This window comes from Sinohyriopsis cumingii, chromosome 1, assembly GCF_028554795.1.
Source record: "Sinohyriopsis cumingii isolate HCF-2022 chromosome 1, ASM2855479v2, whole genome shotgun sequence".
Classification (NCBI taxonomy): domain Eukaryota; kingdom Metazoa; phylum Mollusca; class Bivalvia; order Unionida; family Unionidae; genus Sinohyriopsis; species Sinohyriopsis cumingii.
The window spans coordinates 65,517,853-65,537,875 of record NC_142961.1 but is presented as its reverse complement, the minus strand read 5'-3'; the positions used below and the strand labels follow the sequence as shown (position 1 = coordinate 65,537,875).

General features: G+C 34.2%; 1 protein-coding gene across 3 annotated transcripts; it reads right to left on the bottom strand.

The window, feature by feature from the left end:
- Positions 1–790: 790 nt before the first annotated feature.
- LOC149807025 (uncharacterized) lies at positions 791–18,801 on the bottom strand. Of its 3 annotated transcripts, none has more exons than XM_089960842.1 (6): positions 18,685–18,801; positions 17,122–17,383; positions 12,250–12,337; positions 9,503–9,653; positions 3,677–3,756; positions 791–2,112 (listed from the first exon to the last, which is right to left on the bottom strand). In XM_089960842.1, exons 2-6 carry the CDS (start codon positions 17,373–17,375, stop codon positions 1,984–1,986), a joined length of 702 nt encoding a protein of 233 aa, XP_089816968.1. In that variant the 5' UTR covers positions 17,376–17,383; positions 18,685–18,801; the 3' UTR covers positions 791–1,983. The 3 variants fall into 3 exon arrangements, with proteins under 3 accessions (XP_089816968.1, XP_089816976.1, XP_089816980.1); XM_089960850.1 differs by having other exon boundaries at positions 17,122–17,438; positions 18,685–18,796; XM_089960854.1 differs by lacking the exons at positions 17,122–17,383; positions 18,685–18,801 and adding an exon at positions 16,826–17,080.
- Positions 18,802–20,023: the final 1,222 nt, after the last annotated feature.

Below are 20,023 nucleotides of genomic sequence, written 5' to 3'. Positions count from 1 at the left end.
GATGTCAGAGCAGCACCATTTTAATTTTGGACCAATTAGATATCATAAGAAATATTTTAGTGAAAACCTGCTTTTGATTTATGCCCATCCATTAAGGAGGAGTAGAAATAGCAAAATTATCAAGATGTCCACCACCTTTTAACCATAGCCAGTTTCTGGGTTTTAATGATTAACTGGCCTGTATTGCTATCAGAAAACAAAAGACAAATCTGCCAATTATAAACAAAAGAAATGCCAAAACATCCAGCTTTCCAATGTGTGGAAAATTATGATTTTGATCAACCAAAACACAAAAGTAAAATAGAATGACGATGCTCTTAGTTGATCTATATTTAGAATTTTAGCCTTTATTATTACCATTCTTTCATAAACATGTAACAGTTATGCTGGTTATGTGCCATGCACAACTGATCATGTATACCTTTCCATAAAGGTTACCTTAATTTGTAGTATCGCTTATATCATTGAAAAAGAGTAACTCATGAGCATGTTGATTAACATAAATGAAACAGCTATTATTAACTTGCTGAAATGTTATCTGGAAGAATGTGACTTGGTCAAAACAACGAATAAAGAAAAATCTCTATCTAATATGTTTGGGAATAAGCATAGATTAAAGTGACACTAAGCACAATTTGCTCTGTGTAAGTACTGTACATTATAGTATAGCATGGCCTCCCGGGTAAACTCTAACCGGCCCGTGAACTATGAAGTCATCATTAACCTTTATTTAATTTCATGTTGGGGAATCAGAAAATATGCACAAATTAAATAATAACAAAAGCAATCATAGTGCTTTGTAACAGTTTAATAAGTGTTGGGACACAGAGAATGTGTATCTTTTTTACATGCATAAAGGTCTTGGGACATCATAGTCAACAAAAAAGATCTTAAAAACATTCAAGTTTAGATCTTGGCCCACAGATAAGCTGTGCCCCCCCTTCCCCTTCTTAAAGAACTTTATTTTTTCTTAAATTAATCAGTTACACATGAGTATATATGGTACTGTCATGCAAGTGTTTTTCGTTGGCAATCACGGATAAAATACAATCTAGTTTACCCAGCCCAAAGCAATAAACTTGTCAGGTGCATCCTGACAGTAGAGATCTATTTTTAGGATAAAATATTTGGAAAAATTATCATATTCAAAAGCACATAAATTATTCAGACAGACAAAGGTAAATATATTTCAATGTCCAGATATTTCCATTAATGATGGTAATTTGAAACTAACTTTGAAAACAGTTGTTTATCTCGTAAAATCGATACCTCATTTCAAGTCTTAATTTATCCAGTGAAATTTAAACCCCTTTTCAAGTTATAATTTATCTAGTGAAATTTAAACCCCTTTTCAAGTCATAATTTATCTAGTGAAATTTAAACCTCTTTTCAGGTCATAATTTATCTAGTGAAATCGATACCCCTTTTCAAGTCATAATTTATTTAGTGAAATTTAAACCCCTTTTCAAGTCATAATTTATCTAGTGAAATTTAAACCCCTTTTCAAGTCATAATTTATCTAGTGAAATTTAAACCCCTTTTCAAGTCATAATTTGTTTAGTGAAATTTAAACCCCTTTTCAAGTCATAATTTATCTAGTGAAATTTAAACCCCTTTTCAAGTCATAATTTATCTAGTGAAATTTAAACCCCCTTTCAAGTCATAATTTATCTAGTGAAATCGATACCCCTTTTCAAGTCATAATTTATCTAGTGAAACTGATACCCCTTTTCAAGTCATAATTTATCTAGTGAAATCGATACATCTTTTGATCAATTATCTCTTTAATCATCCATACAACATAAAAATCTTCCATGAAAAATTTTTCCATGATACTATCATAACCTTTTCATATGATCACTAACAGCTTTTTGTAGAAACTGTAGAGATTAAAAAATGCAGCATCTAGCACAAATAGCCATCTTGCTCCATGACAGTTTCTAATTTGAATTATGCAGACTTCAGCATAAAAATCAAACTCCTTTATCTCTTTATGGCCAGCTCAAGACTCTTAATTTCCATGGATATATTTTCTCTTGCCCTCTGTTCCAGTTTATCTCGGAAAAACTTTGTTGCATAAATATTGGGAACTGCCAAGAATTTCTTCAGAACCTACAAAGAAATGGGTACTTCTGTGTTTACTTTTGTTTTTGTAAATTATGTCACTTATTGATAAATAAATAATTAGTAAAATATTCCATAAACTCTCCTGTAAAAAAAATCCCATATCGCAACCAAAATAGAGAAACTAGTTTCTCACTAAAAATACTAAAATTATTTCAAAAACACCTTGTAAGCACCTTAATTTACTCCCTCTATTACCACTGTGTCATTTGCAATAAACAGGCAGTTTTAGAATCTGTCAAAAAAAACACCTCACCATAATGACCTTTGGGAGTTTCCATGACAAACATGGCTGGTGATATAATGACTTGGACACAGCTTCATTTAAGCAATAATGATTTTTGTTTATATCAAAGGTAATAGTTGTCAAAGCTGATTGCAGAAATTATTACAGCAGTGATAAATAAAAAAAATCAAGACATTTATTTAGTTGATAAGATTTACTGGAATGAATTTGTCTGCAATGAAGTATTTTTGACTTGTAGTATCCATCCTGTGTTAGGACCCAGCATGTACACTACTCAAACCCTGTTCCTGGACCCATAATCAAAACCTGGGGACTGGTAGATGATAATCAGTCACCAGTAAAAAGAAAAACAACCCAGCAATGAGAATCTAATGGGTGAATCCATATCAGATTGAGATTGCTGCTATTCCCTCTCAAATCCAATCAATAATTCACTTAAATTTCCGAAATGAATAATTCACTAAAATTTCATGTCGTTAACATGCTCAAACTAAAACCTCTACAACTGAATGATGGTTAGATATTGTGATTTACAGTATCGACAAGCCAGTTTCATATGTCACTTCCCAATAAATGCAACAGGCACTTGAGCTCTCCATCTTCCATTTGTACTTTTACAATTTTACATCCCTCTGCTAGACAGCTTCTGACTGTTAAATCCTTTTGGTGGCAATGGATTTACCATTTTACTTCCATGATTAGACTTGGGTCCAGTGAAATTTTGTTTGTAATAGTGCGTAGGCTATATCAAATACAGCTATCCTTAGCAAACACCTGCCAAAATATTTTTTTTGTAAGTAGAAGTAGGTTTATCATCAAGCATGGTCTATTGGTCAGGTAAATTAACAGTGTTTTTCAAAAAGACAGTTCTAATTTCTTACAGCGATTATATTTTAATGTGTTAAAAGTTGTACATTAAAGAATTACCAACTGTTGCTCTCCCTGTACACTATAGGATTACCAACCTCTGCTCTCCCTGTACACTAAAGGATTACCAACCTCTGCTCTCCTTGTACACTAAAGGACTACCAGCCTTCGTTTCCTATGTACATTAAAGGATTAACAACTTCTGCTCTCCCTGTACACTAAAGGACTACCAGCCTCCGTTTCCTATGTACATTAAAGGATTAACAACCTCTGCTCTCCCTGTACACTAAAGGATTACCAACCTCTGCTCTCCCTGTATACTACAAGATTACCAACCTCTGCTCTCCCTGTACATTAAAGGATTACCAACCTCTGCTCTCCTTGTACACTAAATGATTACTAACTTCTGCTCTCCCTGTCTACTAAAGGATTACCAACCTCTGCTCTCCCTATACAAAAATCTCCTTCTGGCAAATGATGGTATTCCTGCCTGATTTGGGATGCATACTCTTGATAACCTGGAACACAAAATAGCAATCAAAACATCAGAAACACCTCCAATATTACAATATGCTGTTGCCTCTTTTGCATCTGTTGCTATACATGAATATTTAGCTTTATACTGAATTTTTTTTAAAGAAGAGAATTTGGGCTTGAGATTAGTAAACTATTTATGATCAAACTCATCACCAAATCTAGATGTAATATTGTAGTAATTAGCTATGCTATATATTGAGATAGATACTTCTTTTAAGTCATTATTTCCACTGTTATCTGAAAACTGATTGCATTGTTCTACACCATTTCTATAGCATATGATGTGAAAAGTTATATCATACTATGAATTACTGTTGCTGACATGAAACCTAAATTACGTCATTCTAAGAATTACTGTTGGTGACATGAAACCTAAATTACATCATGCTATGAATTACTGTTGAAGACATGAAACCTGAGTTACATCATTCTAAGAATCACTGTTGGTGACATGAAATCTTAGTTACATCATACTATGAATTACTATTAGTGACATGAAACCTTAGTTACATCATACTATGAATTAATATTAGTGACACAAAACCTAAGTTAAGTCGTACTAAGAAATATTGCTGGTGACATGAAATCATAGTTACATCATACTATGAATTACTATTAGTGATAAGAAACATAAGTTACATCATGCTATGAATTACTGTTGAAAACATGAAACCTGAATTACATCATACTAAGAAATACTGTTGGTGACATAAAATCTTAGTTACATCATACTATGAATTACTATTAGTGACATGAAACCTTAGTTACATCATCCTAAGAATTACTGTTGGTGACATGAAACTTTAGTTACATCATACTAAGAATTACTGTTGGTGACATGAAATCTTAGTTACATCATGCATGTACTAAGAAATATTGTTGGTGACATGAAATCTTAGTTACATCATACTATGAATTACTATTAGTGACATGAAACCTTAGTTACATCATACTAAGAAATATTGTTGGTGACATGAATTCTTAGTTACATCATACTATGAATTACTATTAGTGACAAGAAACCTTAGTTACATTGTACTATGAATTACTATCAGTGACAAGAAACCTTAGTTACATCATACTAAGAATTACTGTCAGTGACATGAAACCTTAGTTACATCAAAAAAAGAATTACTGTTGGTGACACAAAACTTATAAAGAGATATCTGCTGTAAAAGTGTCCCCTACCCTTTAGATCCTATATGCAACATTGATGCCATCAACTTTAACAAGATGAATCTATCGTATGCTTTGAACTCCAGACAGGAAATTTGCTTTGAAGAGGTCATATTAAATATTTAAACAAGTACAGGGAAACCTGACAAATCTTGAAGGTGGCAGGCAGAAGCATTTTAAGCACAATCTTAAGGACAGGTGCATCAAACTGGATCATAAACAGACGTTAAAACATGAATATATCCTTATTCCTTTTTGACTCAAAGAGACAGGGACAAAGATCACACTAGACTACCCATGCCAGAAAAAGCTGTCTTTAAGGGACAGGGGCAAATGTCACACTAGACTACCCATGCCAGAAAAAAAAACTGTCTTTAAGGGACAGGGACAAGGGTCACACTAGACCACCCATGCCATAAAAAAAGCTGTCTTTAAGGGACAGGGACAAAGGTCACACTACAATACCCATGCCAAAACAAGCTGTTTCATGCTGGATGCAAAGGCTCTCACACTATCCATAGAAACCTTTCAATGCAAAGGCATTTTGAGATTTTTTTAATACATATTTGTTGTGTATGTCCTTGAAAAAAATCTGAAATTTAATCAGAAAGCTCTGAATTATCTAGTAAGCTGTCCATCAAATTCATGTAGAAAATGTTATACCTTTCCTTGCACTGACTGATTGCAATTACAACAACTCATTAAACTGGACATGACAGAAAGGCAGCTTTGGTAAGTTTTATAGCAGAGATATTGACAAGCACAGGAAATGGTCAGAACTGAAGAACACTTGTACTGATGGATGACATACTCATCATCTCTGCAGGAAGTCATTCACCAATCACTGGTACCCTTCAATGTAATATCAAGGGAGTGCATTACCAAGTCATGGTGCAGAGCCAATCATGCTGTACAAATCCTACACCTCCATTTTCGAACCTAACAGCAACTCACTGATGGATGACTAGTACTATCTAATATTCTTGACATCAATACCAGAAGAATACCACAAGGCATATGGCAAAAATTAGTTATGCAGATCAAGAAGTCAAATCTAAGCTGAACTAGTGCATTCAAGCAGACAAATGAAACTGATATTTGAACAATCATGGCACAAATGCAAGTAGTGTCTGCAGATTACCAAGAAATATCATACTGTGTTGGTGCATTAATAATGTAACTACAGTGTTCTCTCTTTACAACGAGGGGACCCGAATGGCCGAGTGGTCTAAGGCGCTCTCCGTTATGTATATCACTGCCATTTCATCTCTGTCTGCGTAGGTTCGAGTATCGGAATTGGCCAATGTGGGTATGTGAGAAAGCTTGCCAGTAACTTCTCGAGGTTCAGTGGTTCTTTCTGGAGATTTTCCGGGTTCTTCCTCCACTATTAACACTGGCCGCCATGTATAGCCTATCGTGTGCTGAAAAATGGCATTAAACCCTACAACATCAACAACTTTACAACGATGATCATGGAAGTCACAACAGTAACTAACTTTATAAGTGAGAGAGCTTTATACCAGGGGATGTCCAACAGGACTGTCTTTCTAGCGCATACAAACACTAAAATTAGGTATTTAATGAAGTCAAATTATATTTTTTGTAATTTGTTCTCATTGGCCACGAACTTAAATTTAAAAAAAGGACATTCAAGGTAAAACTGATAAAATAATTCAAGCAATTTCATGTCATCATACCCACATTAGAAGAGATCATCAATATAATGAGGGACTTTATAGTGAGAGACCATTGTACAATATATCTGTAAATTAGCATTACTAGTCAGTGTATTATATCCAAGCATAGAAGGACTGGCTGAATTTAAAAGTGATAACAAAATATTCTGATTTAAAATGAAACCAGAGTCCGTAAAGGGACTAGTGCTCTGATGCCTATAAACAAATGAATTTCCAAGAATTCAAGATGCGTCCATTTCTTCTCTCCTTCCAATCTTTTTTTTTGCTGAGTACGGAAACCATTTTCAATTATTCTAAAGAAACTCCAACATACCAAATTCTGCAGCTGCATTTCAGAGTTAATGTTTAATTGATAATGATGACACACAATCTATTTTGTAATGATATTTCTTAGTGAAAAATGAGAGAAATACCTTGGAGATGCAGAGGGACCTCCCATTTATGGGATCAAAATTTATTTGCAGGAACTTTGTAAAGCCTTGTTCTTGCTACAAATTTAGACTGTCAGGTGGTAGTTCTCTATTCAACATCAATGTATTTGAAGGTTTCATTTATTACCTAAGCTTCACAGACAAGATAATAAATTATTCTCTAACTGTGGCATGATTATATCTGTGATGAAGGGACTGAAGTTCTACTGGTGGAAAACAGTTCTTCAGTTGAGTACTGAAACGATCGCTGACATTTCTAAGAAACTCCAACATACTAAATTTTACAAGAAAAGTATTTCTTAAACGTCAAATTAATTTACATGTTCACAAGCTACCTTTAAAAGCTGTACAAAACTCTTGACCATAAACCTGATATCACTGGTAGAAAACCGCTGAACTTGTCTCGAACAAAATCAACATATACCAAGATACTAAGTTTGGTTAAATCTATCATTAAGATATAAAAAAAATTAAATGTTGTTTAAGTGGCATCATTCAATGTATTCACCAGATAAATCCACAAACTTAGTTTGATAAAAATCCATGCATACTTGTTAGTACAGAAAAAAAAAATTGTCTTGAAAGACCATTGCTATGAGACCACCTTTCTTGAGAGACCAGGTTCCCAAAGCACAAATTTGTCAAATTAAGTGTTATGACCTATCATGAGACCATCTTTCTTCAGAGACCATATTTTTTGGCAGAACGGGTTGTTTTTCACAACAGGTTCAAATCCCCTTTTTTATTATGCTCCTAAGGCAGTGCAGCTCAAAATTAGAATCAAAACCTTTGAATTTAATCTCAGGTGCTAACTATCAACTGGTTAATTGGAATGCAATACAAAGTAAGGTTAAAATCCACTTGTATGTGTGCAAGTTACTGTGTTTGAAATAACGTACAAATCTGCAAGCTATGAGCTTTAGCTTGATGCCAAGGTTAGTAATATCTGGTTTTTAAAACTCCTTCACAAAATTGTAGATACATTGCTCAGATCTGCACCATTTTCATTCAAAAACAATCTGATATTGCAATAAGATTTTTAGTGAATCCACATGTCAGTGCCACAATGTATGCAAGAGTGGAAGTGATCAACTTTTTTGAGACGACCACTATGGTGCCATGTTAGAGGTCAGATGAACACCAACCATTTCATTCTATACCAGATAAATATTACAATAACATGTCAATATGATTATCTGTTCAGAAAAAGAAGCCATAATAAAATGTTCAAGATGACTGTCATGGCAACCATTTTGGATGTGAGACTAGATGCGATTGATCAGCTCATCAATGTCATTTTTATTTTAAAACAATGATATCTCTTTGGAAGTCTTTTACTGAAAACCCCATGCTACTGCAACTATTAAGTCTAGAGTGCTCTCACTAACAAAATATTCAATATGGCCACCATGACCAAGAAATTGTAGATCTGATTAGCATTTAGGACGAGACGCACATCATAAGTGAAAACCCTCATATCACTATAATCATCAATTCTGGAGGTGTAATCTGGTAAAGATGGCTACCATGGTGGCCATAATGGATTCATATAGACATCATTTTCATTTAGAAGCAGCTAGACATCACAAGAAGTCTTTTAGTGAAAAACACCTATGTCAATATGACAATCCACTCAGGAGTTGTAGAGTTTCACCATGATGACCATATTGGATATCCAAGAGGCACAACTTTCAATTAAGGCCAGCTAGACATGTAAGTCTTTTGGTGAAAACCTCATATCAACAGGACTATCCAATGTAAGATTTTTAAGATGGCCACTGTGGTGGTCATACTGGATGTAACATGAGCACCATTTTCATTATAATCCAGCTAGACAGCCTAAGAAGTATTTAAAGGAAAACCACATGGTATTGTTGTTGATCATCCATTTAGGATGAGTAATGATAATATTTTAAACACTGAATGGCAACAATATTAAAGGTTCTTTTTTTAATACAGAACCAACAAGACTTTGGGATGAATATGTCTCTAAAGTTTCCTTCCATACTATATTCTTTTTCATCTTATTTCCCCAAAGAAAGGGGGGCATTCTGACAATACTGACAGTGAGACATTTGACAACATCTTTTCAGATTAGACAGAAGTTTGTGAAGTCTGAATGATGTAATTTATCAATAGCATGTGAATTAAAAAAAAATACCAAGTAAATTTCATCTAACAGAAGTTAAAAGTAATGTAAACACTTTGCAACATGTACATGAGCAGTTACCAGTGAAATTGGGACTAACTGTTGGAAACTAGGTGACAAGATGCATTCAGATGTGTGAAAAGATTTGTATGCCTTACATTTAATCCACTCTAACAACATACAACTTTAAAAATAAGCTAAAAGAGATATGAATCTTGAAAACATTGAGTAGAAGGGTGGAGAGATTAGAGTGAATGGTTGCCAAGCAACTAACCCTTTGGATCTCTTCCAAGGACAGCCATGTCTAGATCCAGAAAGTAGTGCAGATCATCATTTCTGTACAGATCTGGTGTCATGTGAACCTCTGTCTTGTGTGTCTTTGTTGCCAGAATCCACTCTTTTACCTTGTGACAACCATCAGGAAACTGCAAATGTACAAACACCTAAATCAGCTATCCTATATTGTCTTGTAATATATATGCTTCCAGTTCATTTACATCCATCTTGTCCAACTCTTTGTCCTTGCTAAATGTCAGTGTAAAACTATCCTGCTATAAATTCATCTGTAAAACTATCCTGTGTTAATTTTCTGCACAAAACTATCCTATGAATTAAATTTCAATTAAAACTATCCTACATGTTAAGTAATAAAATAAATTTAGATTATGAACACACAGAATGAACCAGTTAATAAGAATGTCAAATCTGTGTAACCAGTTCCAGGAATCAACCGTGTTTAACTGCGGCAAGGTAATTATTACCAATTGTTAATCTAAACTTGAAATGTTATTAAGATACTACAAAATGTTCTTAGGATACTACAAAATGTTATTAAGATACTACAAAATGTTATTAAGATGTGTACTTTATAACATGAATTCAAATTATAATTAAATTATCTGCAAACATACTAAAATCTACCAATACTCTGAGTCACTTTCAACCAACGGTGTGACAAAACTGTATTGACTTGGTACTGTCATGGTACGAACTATGACTACTTTCACAGATGATAAACGTACAAATATGATGGCATCATATTCAACTGGAAAACTATTGATTGCAGAAAAGAAAGTGAGAAACTATCTTTTACACAAGTGCAATAAACCCCACAAAACTCAAGACCAGTTTTACTGTATCAACATGGGTATATGACCTTGACCTTGATGATAAGAAAATAAAAGTGGCATATGACACACTTCTCTGTCATGATGTAAGAGTACACCATTACCTTTATTAATAATGACTGTGTAGTTACACTGATGAGACAAAATTCCACAGAATTATGTCTCTCACCTGCTCTGCAAGCATTTGATCTTTACCCATTAGTCACCAGACCATGAAATATAGGTCACTGTGACCTACTTCTGCCTGAGATGTACAATATCCTTCATTATGAACAACCTATCATGTTTCATGAATGTGCATGCAACAGTGTCAGAGAAACTCAGTTAAATACAAAAGCTTAAACACTGACACCAACAACAATGACAATACTGTCAGAAAGGTGATGCCCGTGTCTTGCAACGATGACTCTGCAAACTGGATTGTTATAATGGTGTAAGTCATGATATCAACAGCTTCTTCTAAGCCACATCAAGGGCAATTAAAAATGATACTGACAAGTGACCTTGACTGATAAAAATGGGACAATAAAAAGTGATGCAATCACCTTCATGATGTATAAGCAGCCCTTTCATTTTATCATCACTAGTTTTGTTTCCTTAGGAGTTGGGACCTAACTGTGACAAGTTTCACTGACACATAAAACTGACTGAAAATAATCTTATAAAATAGGTATTGATACAACCAGTGTACATACACACTGCCTTTAACTTCCTCAGTAACAGTTAAGACAAAAAAGGTTGGTAACCTTGGCCTTTAATTTTGACCTTTGTAATAGAACCAATATAGTGTTAAGTTTAGGTAAAGCTCAGACATGTAAAAGATGACACCAACTTGTGAAAATGACCTTGAAGATAGAACCAGTGATAAATAAGATCATCTAAGTTACACCTCTGAAGAACACTAACATCAACCTGTGACCTTGACCTGGAATACAGCTCTGTGAACGAGGTATTGCATAATACTTTCTTAAACACCTTTAGATTTACAGCCTGGGTACAAAAACATGACCTGTTACCCTGAATCTGAAGGAAAAAGGTGGCATGCAACCAATCATTTTGGTAAGGATTCATAAATGTACCATTAATTTCACATAACTATCAATAACAACAATACTGTTTTAGCCTGGACCTGAAGAGGAATGGCTACTGTGGCAAACAAAATGACTGGACAGTGGATAGAATCATTCCAGCATACAGTAGCAAACAAAATGGCTGGAAACTGGATTAGACTGATTCCAATATACTGCAGCAAACAAAATGGCTGAACATTGGAAAGAATGACTCTTATAATGTGGCAAGCAAAATAAATGCATACAGCCATAATCAAAGTAAATGAATTATAAGGATAGAAAATGTATTAATGGAACAGGAATGCACCACTACATTGATTTAAACAAAAACTCATCCTGACGCAAGGATGAACAAAAGTAAAAATATATGCCCCTTTCACTTTTTTTATGCGACATAGACTAAAAATTAACTTGTTAAACAATACAAGCTATATAACATACTCGCTTATAAGTAGGGTCCATCCGCAAACAACATACACTCTGATCTACCATAATGCAACAACATACACTCTGATCTACCATAATGCAACAACATACACTCTGATCTACCATAATGCAACAACATACACTCTGATCTACCATAATGCAGTGCCAGACTATGGTCTATGCTGTTTGTTCAACTGATTAGTCCTAACAAACTCCTAGACCCAGATATGCCAATGCATTATTTATGGCAGATCTGGGTTTATGCAGTTTGCAGTTGACTTAAACAGTGTAACTGAACTGAATACATATGGTAAATAAGACTGTTTACACTATGAAAAACCCAATGAATCTCGGAAAAGATATTAAACAGGAAGTTTACATTTTGTGTTAACATTAACCTTCTTTTGAAGCTCTTCTGCTGCAAAATTATCAAAGAGTCCTGCACTTTTTTCTTCATTATCTCTCGCTTTAGGTTCATAAATAATACTGAAAATAGTGAGAGAAAAAAATAAATTTCTTCAAAATATAAAATTTAATTTGCTGTAAAGACATATATTATGTGTGCTACTTCCTGGCAGACTCAGGAGCTTAACAAAAAGAAAAAAAACACTGTGTGACTATGAAATTACTTTTTGAGCAGGAATAATAATGACAATAAATTCATGCCAAAATAGTTGGATAGCCATCAACATATAAATCCATATCCACCATTTCTAAAAGGAAATGGACCTATAATGGCTTCCTTGTTAAGTCAAAGGAGCAAATAATTGATACATATTTAGGGTTCTCAACATATGTATACCCTCAGGTTCTGATGCTTTGGAATTTAAAGCTGACCCATTTCGGACACATGGAACCAGTGCATTTTTATGACATGCCTTGATTTAGGCCAGGATGTTAGTCTTAATTACCCTTGGTTTGCCTCCAGCTTAATTTACTTCTGACCACATGCTGTCTGACAAACTGACAAATTTACTGTATGAGCCAGTGATCAACATTTGCTGCACCACTGTTTTCACCTTATAATGTCACACCTATATAGAGCCAATATGAAGTGGGTGGAACTAACAGGCCACTGATGTGATATTGTGACTACTCAGGAAGCCAGATGTCAAAGGTAAGTTGTTGTTGTTGTTGTTGTTGTTGTTGTTGTGGGGTTTAATGTCATTTTTCAGCACACGATAGACTATACATGGCAGCAAGTATAAATGGTGGACGAAGAACCCGGGAAAACCCTGGAAAGAACCACCGACCCATGAGAAGCTACCGGCAAGCTTTCTCATGTACCCACACTGGCTGAATTCGTGACTTGAACAGGCGCAGACAGGGGTGAGATGGCAGTGATCCATAACGAAGAGCGCTTTACACCACTCATCCACTCGGGGCCCCCAAAGGTAAGTAGACAAACTTCAATTGTGTTTAACTGGCAATTCATATGATTCAGTTGGTAAAGCATTTAAAACTTTGGAATCATTTATAATTTGATTTTGGATTAACTTTTGATCAAATATTGGTGTTTGTTTTGTTGCCATTTAAACTGTAATGAATTAGACTAAACTAAAAAATATGGGTGACTCACAAAGCCAGTTGTCTAAGGTAAGTGAAAAAATCTTTGAATTGCGTTTCACTGGTGAATAAATTGTTTCAATTGGCGAAACATTAAAAATTCTGGTGTTTTGATTAATGTAGCACTCAGTAAGAATATATGTATGAGTTTATCTTTATTCAACATAAGAAAAGAAATCTTAAACATCAGTTTTCTCCATGACTTACAAAAAATGCCAGCAAAGAGCTCATGACTGAAAACAAGCAACTCTTCAGTTTTTAAATCTACTGAGAACCAGGTAGATTGCTGTTAGAAAAGACTGCTGACAGCCTGCCTTAAGATTAGCACTGTCTGGGTCTAATTCAATTTTAATGTCATGAAGATTTTTCACATGAAGCACAAATACATACATTACACCATCGGACTCTTTGTAAGTTTAAGCCTAATTTGTCGTCATCATCATCACTATCAAAACTCTTTAATAATTACAAAAAATCACGGTCAATTCTGCAGGTGGTCACTCATGGCATTGAGTTTATATAATAAGTTGTTATAATTATTATTAATATTATTACTATACAATTAAGATTGTGATTTCTAATGAAAAATAAATTAGTCACTATGTGAGTATATTTTTGTCTGTTTTCTTGAGAACTTTTGTGTGAATTTGAAGTTCGGGAACATTATTTTGACTACATCTGAAAAATGATCTGCTACTAGAAACAGCTATAAAGGTGGCATGTGTAACTTTATCCACATTTGGATTTAAGTGATGACCTATTTATTGTTGCCATTGCTTTTATAAGACGGGATTTCTGCATGGTGCATAATGTCATTCTTAACAACATGATAAACTTTAAAATCAGCTTTACAAGAAGAGCAGAATACATATGTATGTCTCTTTGAACTTGCCTGCAACCACTGAAATTCTCATTTCAATCCATCACTGAATTTCATGTCATATTATGGTTGTTTGGATTTTGGTGTTTTGGGAGATCATCTTGTCCAAATATCTTTTGATCAGACATATTATTACTTGTCATATTTCTGGATTTCCAGACGGTTTTTCTGAGAATCAGAAAGTCTCTTTTGAGGTCGGGGTGGGGGTGGGGGGGGTGCAGTGCACATGACCCCAAAAAAGCAAAATTATCCAATTCAGAATAAGTTTTCTTTCATACAATCCTGATCAGAACTGAGTTGTTCTTAATGGATAAACAATTAGCATAGTCATAACTGTATCTGATGCAGTTTGACAGATAGATATGCTTGTTTTTATAGAAATAAGAAAATACATCACATCTGATACCATTTCGTCAGGAGAAGGGGGAGAGAGAGAAGGGGACATAATATTTTCAATTTGGGTAAAATGATCCTGAAAAGCATGAGTCAAATAAAAGTTTGTATTTTAGCAAGTTTAAGATAACAAATAATAATAAAGGGAACTAATCCGAATGTTCAATTCAGTGTGTAGAATATGGTCAGGTGTCCCGATGTTACATACAGGTGTCCCGATGTTACATACAGGTGTCCCAATGTTACATACAGGTGTCCCGATGTTACATACAGGTGGTGCTGCTATACTGAGAGATGTTATGTACTCAAGAAATGTTATATAGATAAGTTGCTTGTAGTATGTGCAAAGAATAACTGCTCCCCTGTACTGCTGTGCTTCAAAAAGTCTAACTCTGTCAACCAGGAGTTCTGAAATTGAGTTTTGATGGGATCTACTTGTTTTGCTGATAACTTATTTCTTCCTGAATCACAGGAAATGTGTTTTAACATTTTGCCTTAAAAATGAATCACATTTGAACACTATTCTAACAACTGAAATAATCATGCATTGCATTTTATACATTGAGTAAAATCCAACTTCTATTGCCAATAATATTTCATACAGATGATTAAAACATTCTTATTCAAGACAATGATGTTTAATAACTTAAAACTTTTGTTCTCCAACATGCATTTCTGTTATTTATCTACAAGTTAAAATTACTTGGGTTGTTCCACTCTGTAAATTTACCTATGCAAATTAGCAACATGGACTCTTTCACAAGTCTTCAAGTAACATATCACTCTAGCTATTGTCAGCCAATAATGCATTACCTGTATTTGCTGGCCTATAAAATGATACTTTTATAGTAAGGTATAAATAACATAAAAACCAACAGCTGGAATCTCTCTCTCGAATATATTGGGCATATTTTATATTGAACACAAGGTGCAAGAAGAAGAATGTGATGGAATACATATGCATGTTTCTATGTATCTCTCTTCCCCCAAAATTGTAGAGAAAGGATTTTAGCATTAATGATGCAATTTTCCCTATTGTTGGTAATCTAAAATAGCATACAGTGATACTTTTAATATTTGAAACTGGAAATTATAGTTTAATTCCACACAGCACCTCAATTTTATCTTATCTGTTACTCAAACAATTTTCAGGTCAGCATCATTATAAGTAGCTAAAAGTAAATAATACATTTCAAATACTTCGTGTGAAATGAACTAGTAATGATCCAGACCGGAAAGGTTACTGAGTTACAGCTAGGATAAAATTGGCAATGCTGTGTGGAACAAAGTGAAAAAGATGAAGCCAAGGTGTTGATCTGGCCTTGTCTTATACTCAGAATTAATTTATATATGGATGAAGGATGGAGAATTTACCAAATTTGCTCATTTGACTTATACTCTGCATCAACATTGGCCAGCAAATACGGTATGTGAAGTGGCGTTTTTTTTTATACCTGACCACCTTACCTTCTAATTGCCTCAATAAACAAACAGCAGTATAAACTGCCCCATACATGAACTCTAAGGATGAATGTTTACTGTTGAGACATGTTACATAATACACATATATTGTTGTTTTTTTAGTTAAAGATTACTAAACACTGTGTTTTTCGAAACATGACCATGTCGGGGGATTTGCATGCAAAATAATTTTTTAGCATGTCATGTCATAGTGGGTGTGCATAGTACAGACTCAATTCCATCTCAACAACTTTAAGTAGAACATACCTTCTGAGTGATTCAAAGTAATATTTATTTTTTATACTGATCAAGCTCTTAAGCAACACAACCATAATCAATTAATATCTTTAATCATTTCAAAATTCTTTCTGCTCACACATAATATAATCCAACTTGACAAACTTCAAACAATGAAGCCAGCTGATCCTGCTGACATGATCAATGGGTGAAATCAGCAACTATACTGTCTTGCCCTGCTTAAGCCAGTTCACAATCACATGATCATAGGCAGTATTACCAGAAATATACTAAGCTGGAACCAATATATTTAAAAAATGGAAACAATTTTCAATAATAATTTTGCATATAGGGGAGATTTCAGTGAGACAACCCTAATCTCTGTGCAGGAGGTTCATATGTATGACATTTGATTATGATGTTGAGTGTAAACATACATGATAAAAAAAGAACAGTGAACATGATCTTCATGTGCCTTGCTGTGTTTAGTAGGACTGTGAATGAGTAAGAACATGTGATGCTGGAGAAGAGGGATGTTGTACATATCTTGCTAAAATATCTCTTAGCTTTATTAATTCTGGTAAAAGTTATCACAATCTTGTGAACTATTTATCATATCACCACCACTGTCACAACAATATCCACAGAATTAAGGAAGGAAAGATGGGTTAGGTTAAATATATTGTGTCAATTTTGGTATACTCTCATGAGCTATGACTTTTTCATCACTAACTCGTGAAAGAAAACTGCTAGTGACACTAGTTCTGGTTCTTGTAGGGCAATCCTGCACTGCTCCATATTCCTGAACATTTCCTCCAGGTGTGACAGTGTATGGTACGCACGATGCTCCTCACTGTATTTCTCTCTAATGATACTCCACCATTTTGCTGCAAAATTCTCTTGCATCCCAAGATTCATGTTGCATTCTAACCACGTATCTTGAAGTGAAGAGATCATCTCTTGAAGTGAAGACAACACTGTTGACATCACAGGGACTTTACAAATGAAATTAAAAGTATCTATCAATGGATAGTGGGAAGGGCTCCAAACCTATAACAATATAACAGGCTAATTTAGGCCATGGCTGATTCAACCTGGCTTATTCGGACTAAATTATGGGCTGATTCAGACCATATTATTGGCTGATTTGGACCACATTACAGGTTGATTTGGACCATGTGAAATATTAAGCTTCGTCTTAGATTTATGTCTAACATTTGCAAATGTTTCAAATAAGATATTTCTCATTATTTCTATGTCTTTGAGCAATTCAAAGCTGTTGCACTTAAAGAAATAAAATTATGTCAGCATCATATATATTCTGCTAATCTTGTGGACCTTCTATTAATCATAACAAAGAATATGATAAAGAAAATGGTGGTGGTATTACCTCTTTGGAAGGTAAATATATATTTTATGTATCTTTCTTTAAAGTACTATATTTGTTTTCTCTAAATTCACTATGTATAATTGAAATTTATGCAAATTATTCGAAATAGTAAACAATCTATTCCGAAATCAAGATTTTATAGAGGTTTTAAAAAAAATATTTATGTTCATTTAATATTTGCCATATTTTCAAAGGTCAGAATTAAAAAAAAGGTTTACTTCGTTCAAGATTTTAATCACAAGAAAAAATTAAATGACAGTACCAAGGTATATTTTAATATTATGTTATTGATAAATAACTCTTCACACAAGATTACTGGTAAAAATAATACAACACAAACATTATTTACATGAGATACCTATATATAAAAAACACGGTTCTGCTTATATACATTGATAAATGTCAAAAGTTTACCATAATGGCCTGATATATGAAAAGTTTCAAAATGTTTGTCAATGATAATAATTAAAAAGTCCCTTTGTTTTCTTTATTATTAACACTAAATACATTCTTATGGGACTTTTAAAAAAATTATGTGCTATTTCAAATCTATTTTGTTCTCATTTCGGCTGGACAATTATAAAGAACTAAATTTAAGAGCTGAACATAAACCCGGTATGCTTGTCTTACAATAAGACATCAATCCTGATATTAGTTTGTAGGACTACCGGTATGTGTATTCCATTGTGTTCTTACAATATTTTACATGGTCCGAATCACAGGGGCTCGTTACAAAGAAAATCAAGGGATGGGGGTTCTAACCTGTAATAATATTATTACAGGTTAGAACCCCCATCCCTTGATTTTCTTTGTAACGAGCCCCTGTGGTTTCTGGACACGTCAACCCTCTATCCATTGTCCGATACTCTTAATTTCATTTGCAACGAGCCCCTGTGATTGACATACATAACTAACGCAAACACAAGGCCGCCTTTGTTCAACAGTGTCTTGCAGTGCACATCCGCGAGAAGAACCGGAAGTCCACAGCTAGAACCACTGCCAAACATCCACGCTGAGAACCAATTCAAGAGTAATTTCCCTTTATTAGCAATTGTACGAAGAAGAAGAACTAGAACAAAAAAGATCATGTGTGAGTGTGTGTAAATAGGATTCTTAACAACAAAAGAGATAATAAATGTGTTACCTCTGTCTCTTCAAGTAAAGTGAAATAACAGTATTTCTTCGTGCACGGAGTACTGTAATAAAGCGAAGGCATATGAAAACACACATCTCTCTCTCTCTCTCTCTCTCTCTCATATTTGATATTTCAATTCAACATGACTAAGTCACCACATATATTTCTTACGTTTACAAAGAACATTTCTTTCCAAAATATTAACCTCAAAACTTATTTCTGCTACTAAATATGACATCATCAGTAACTCTCTCTCTCTCTCTCTCTCTCTCTCACACACACACACACACACGTCACACAGAGCAACAGTGAATCTCACAAATTTCTCTCTCTCTCTCTCTCTCTCTCTCTCTCTCTCATTTAGATACACTCGCGATATGAATTAAATAAGCGCACGAGCTACCGCACCTTAACAAAATTCAGGTGAAATTAAGGGACCTTTTGGAATCCTCGATTAATATGGGTAAATCCTGACAACGAACAAACGATTCGTAGTACAATGGACGTAATTATAAATCGTATTGCAGTCTCCCTTACACCATCCTCACCTCGAACTAGCCCCACTTCTTTCAGAATGTTTAAATTTCTTGATAAGTCTCGCATACAGATCTCAAAAGAAATGTCAAAGTTTCAGATCTCTATATCACTGAACAAATTCAGAACATTTTTTTTTTTTGGCTGGGGGGTTGTATTTTTTAAATCCTGTAACCATTAAATTGTGGAATACGAGCATTTACATCAGCGATCATAACATTTTCACCAGTAACCCAAACAATTAAAGGCATTTTCTAGCAATACTCAAAATCATTCCTAAGTTTATTCAAATTCTGTGTCCAATAATCAATCTAGTCAATCTAGGAACTTCACGAAGCGCTTTTGCTCTGTCATGTAGCGCCTACTAATATGGGGTATGTAATACCACTCAAATATTTGCATCCGTACTTTAAACCAGCCACTAGATTCGTGTTTCTCTACAACACAATAATAAATATAGTCTATTCTGCAAATGTACAGAAATCAACGAATATCATGGAATTCTATTGTTTCGTGTTCCTGAGAAGATATATGGACATGTGCTATGAAGTACCATATGAATTATAGCACCAGTAT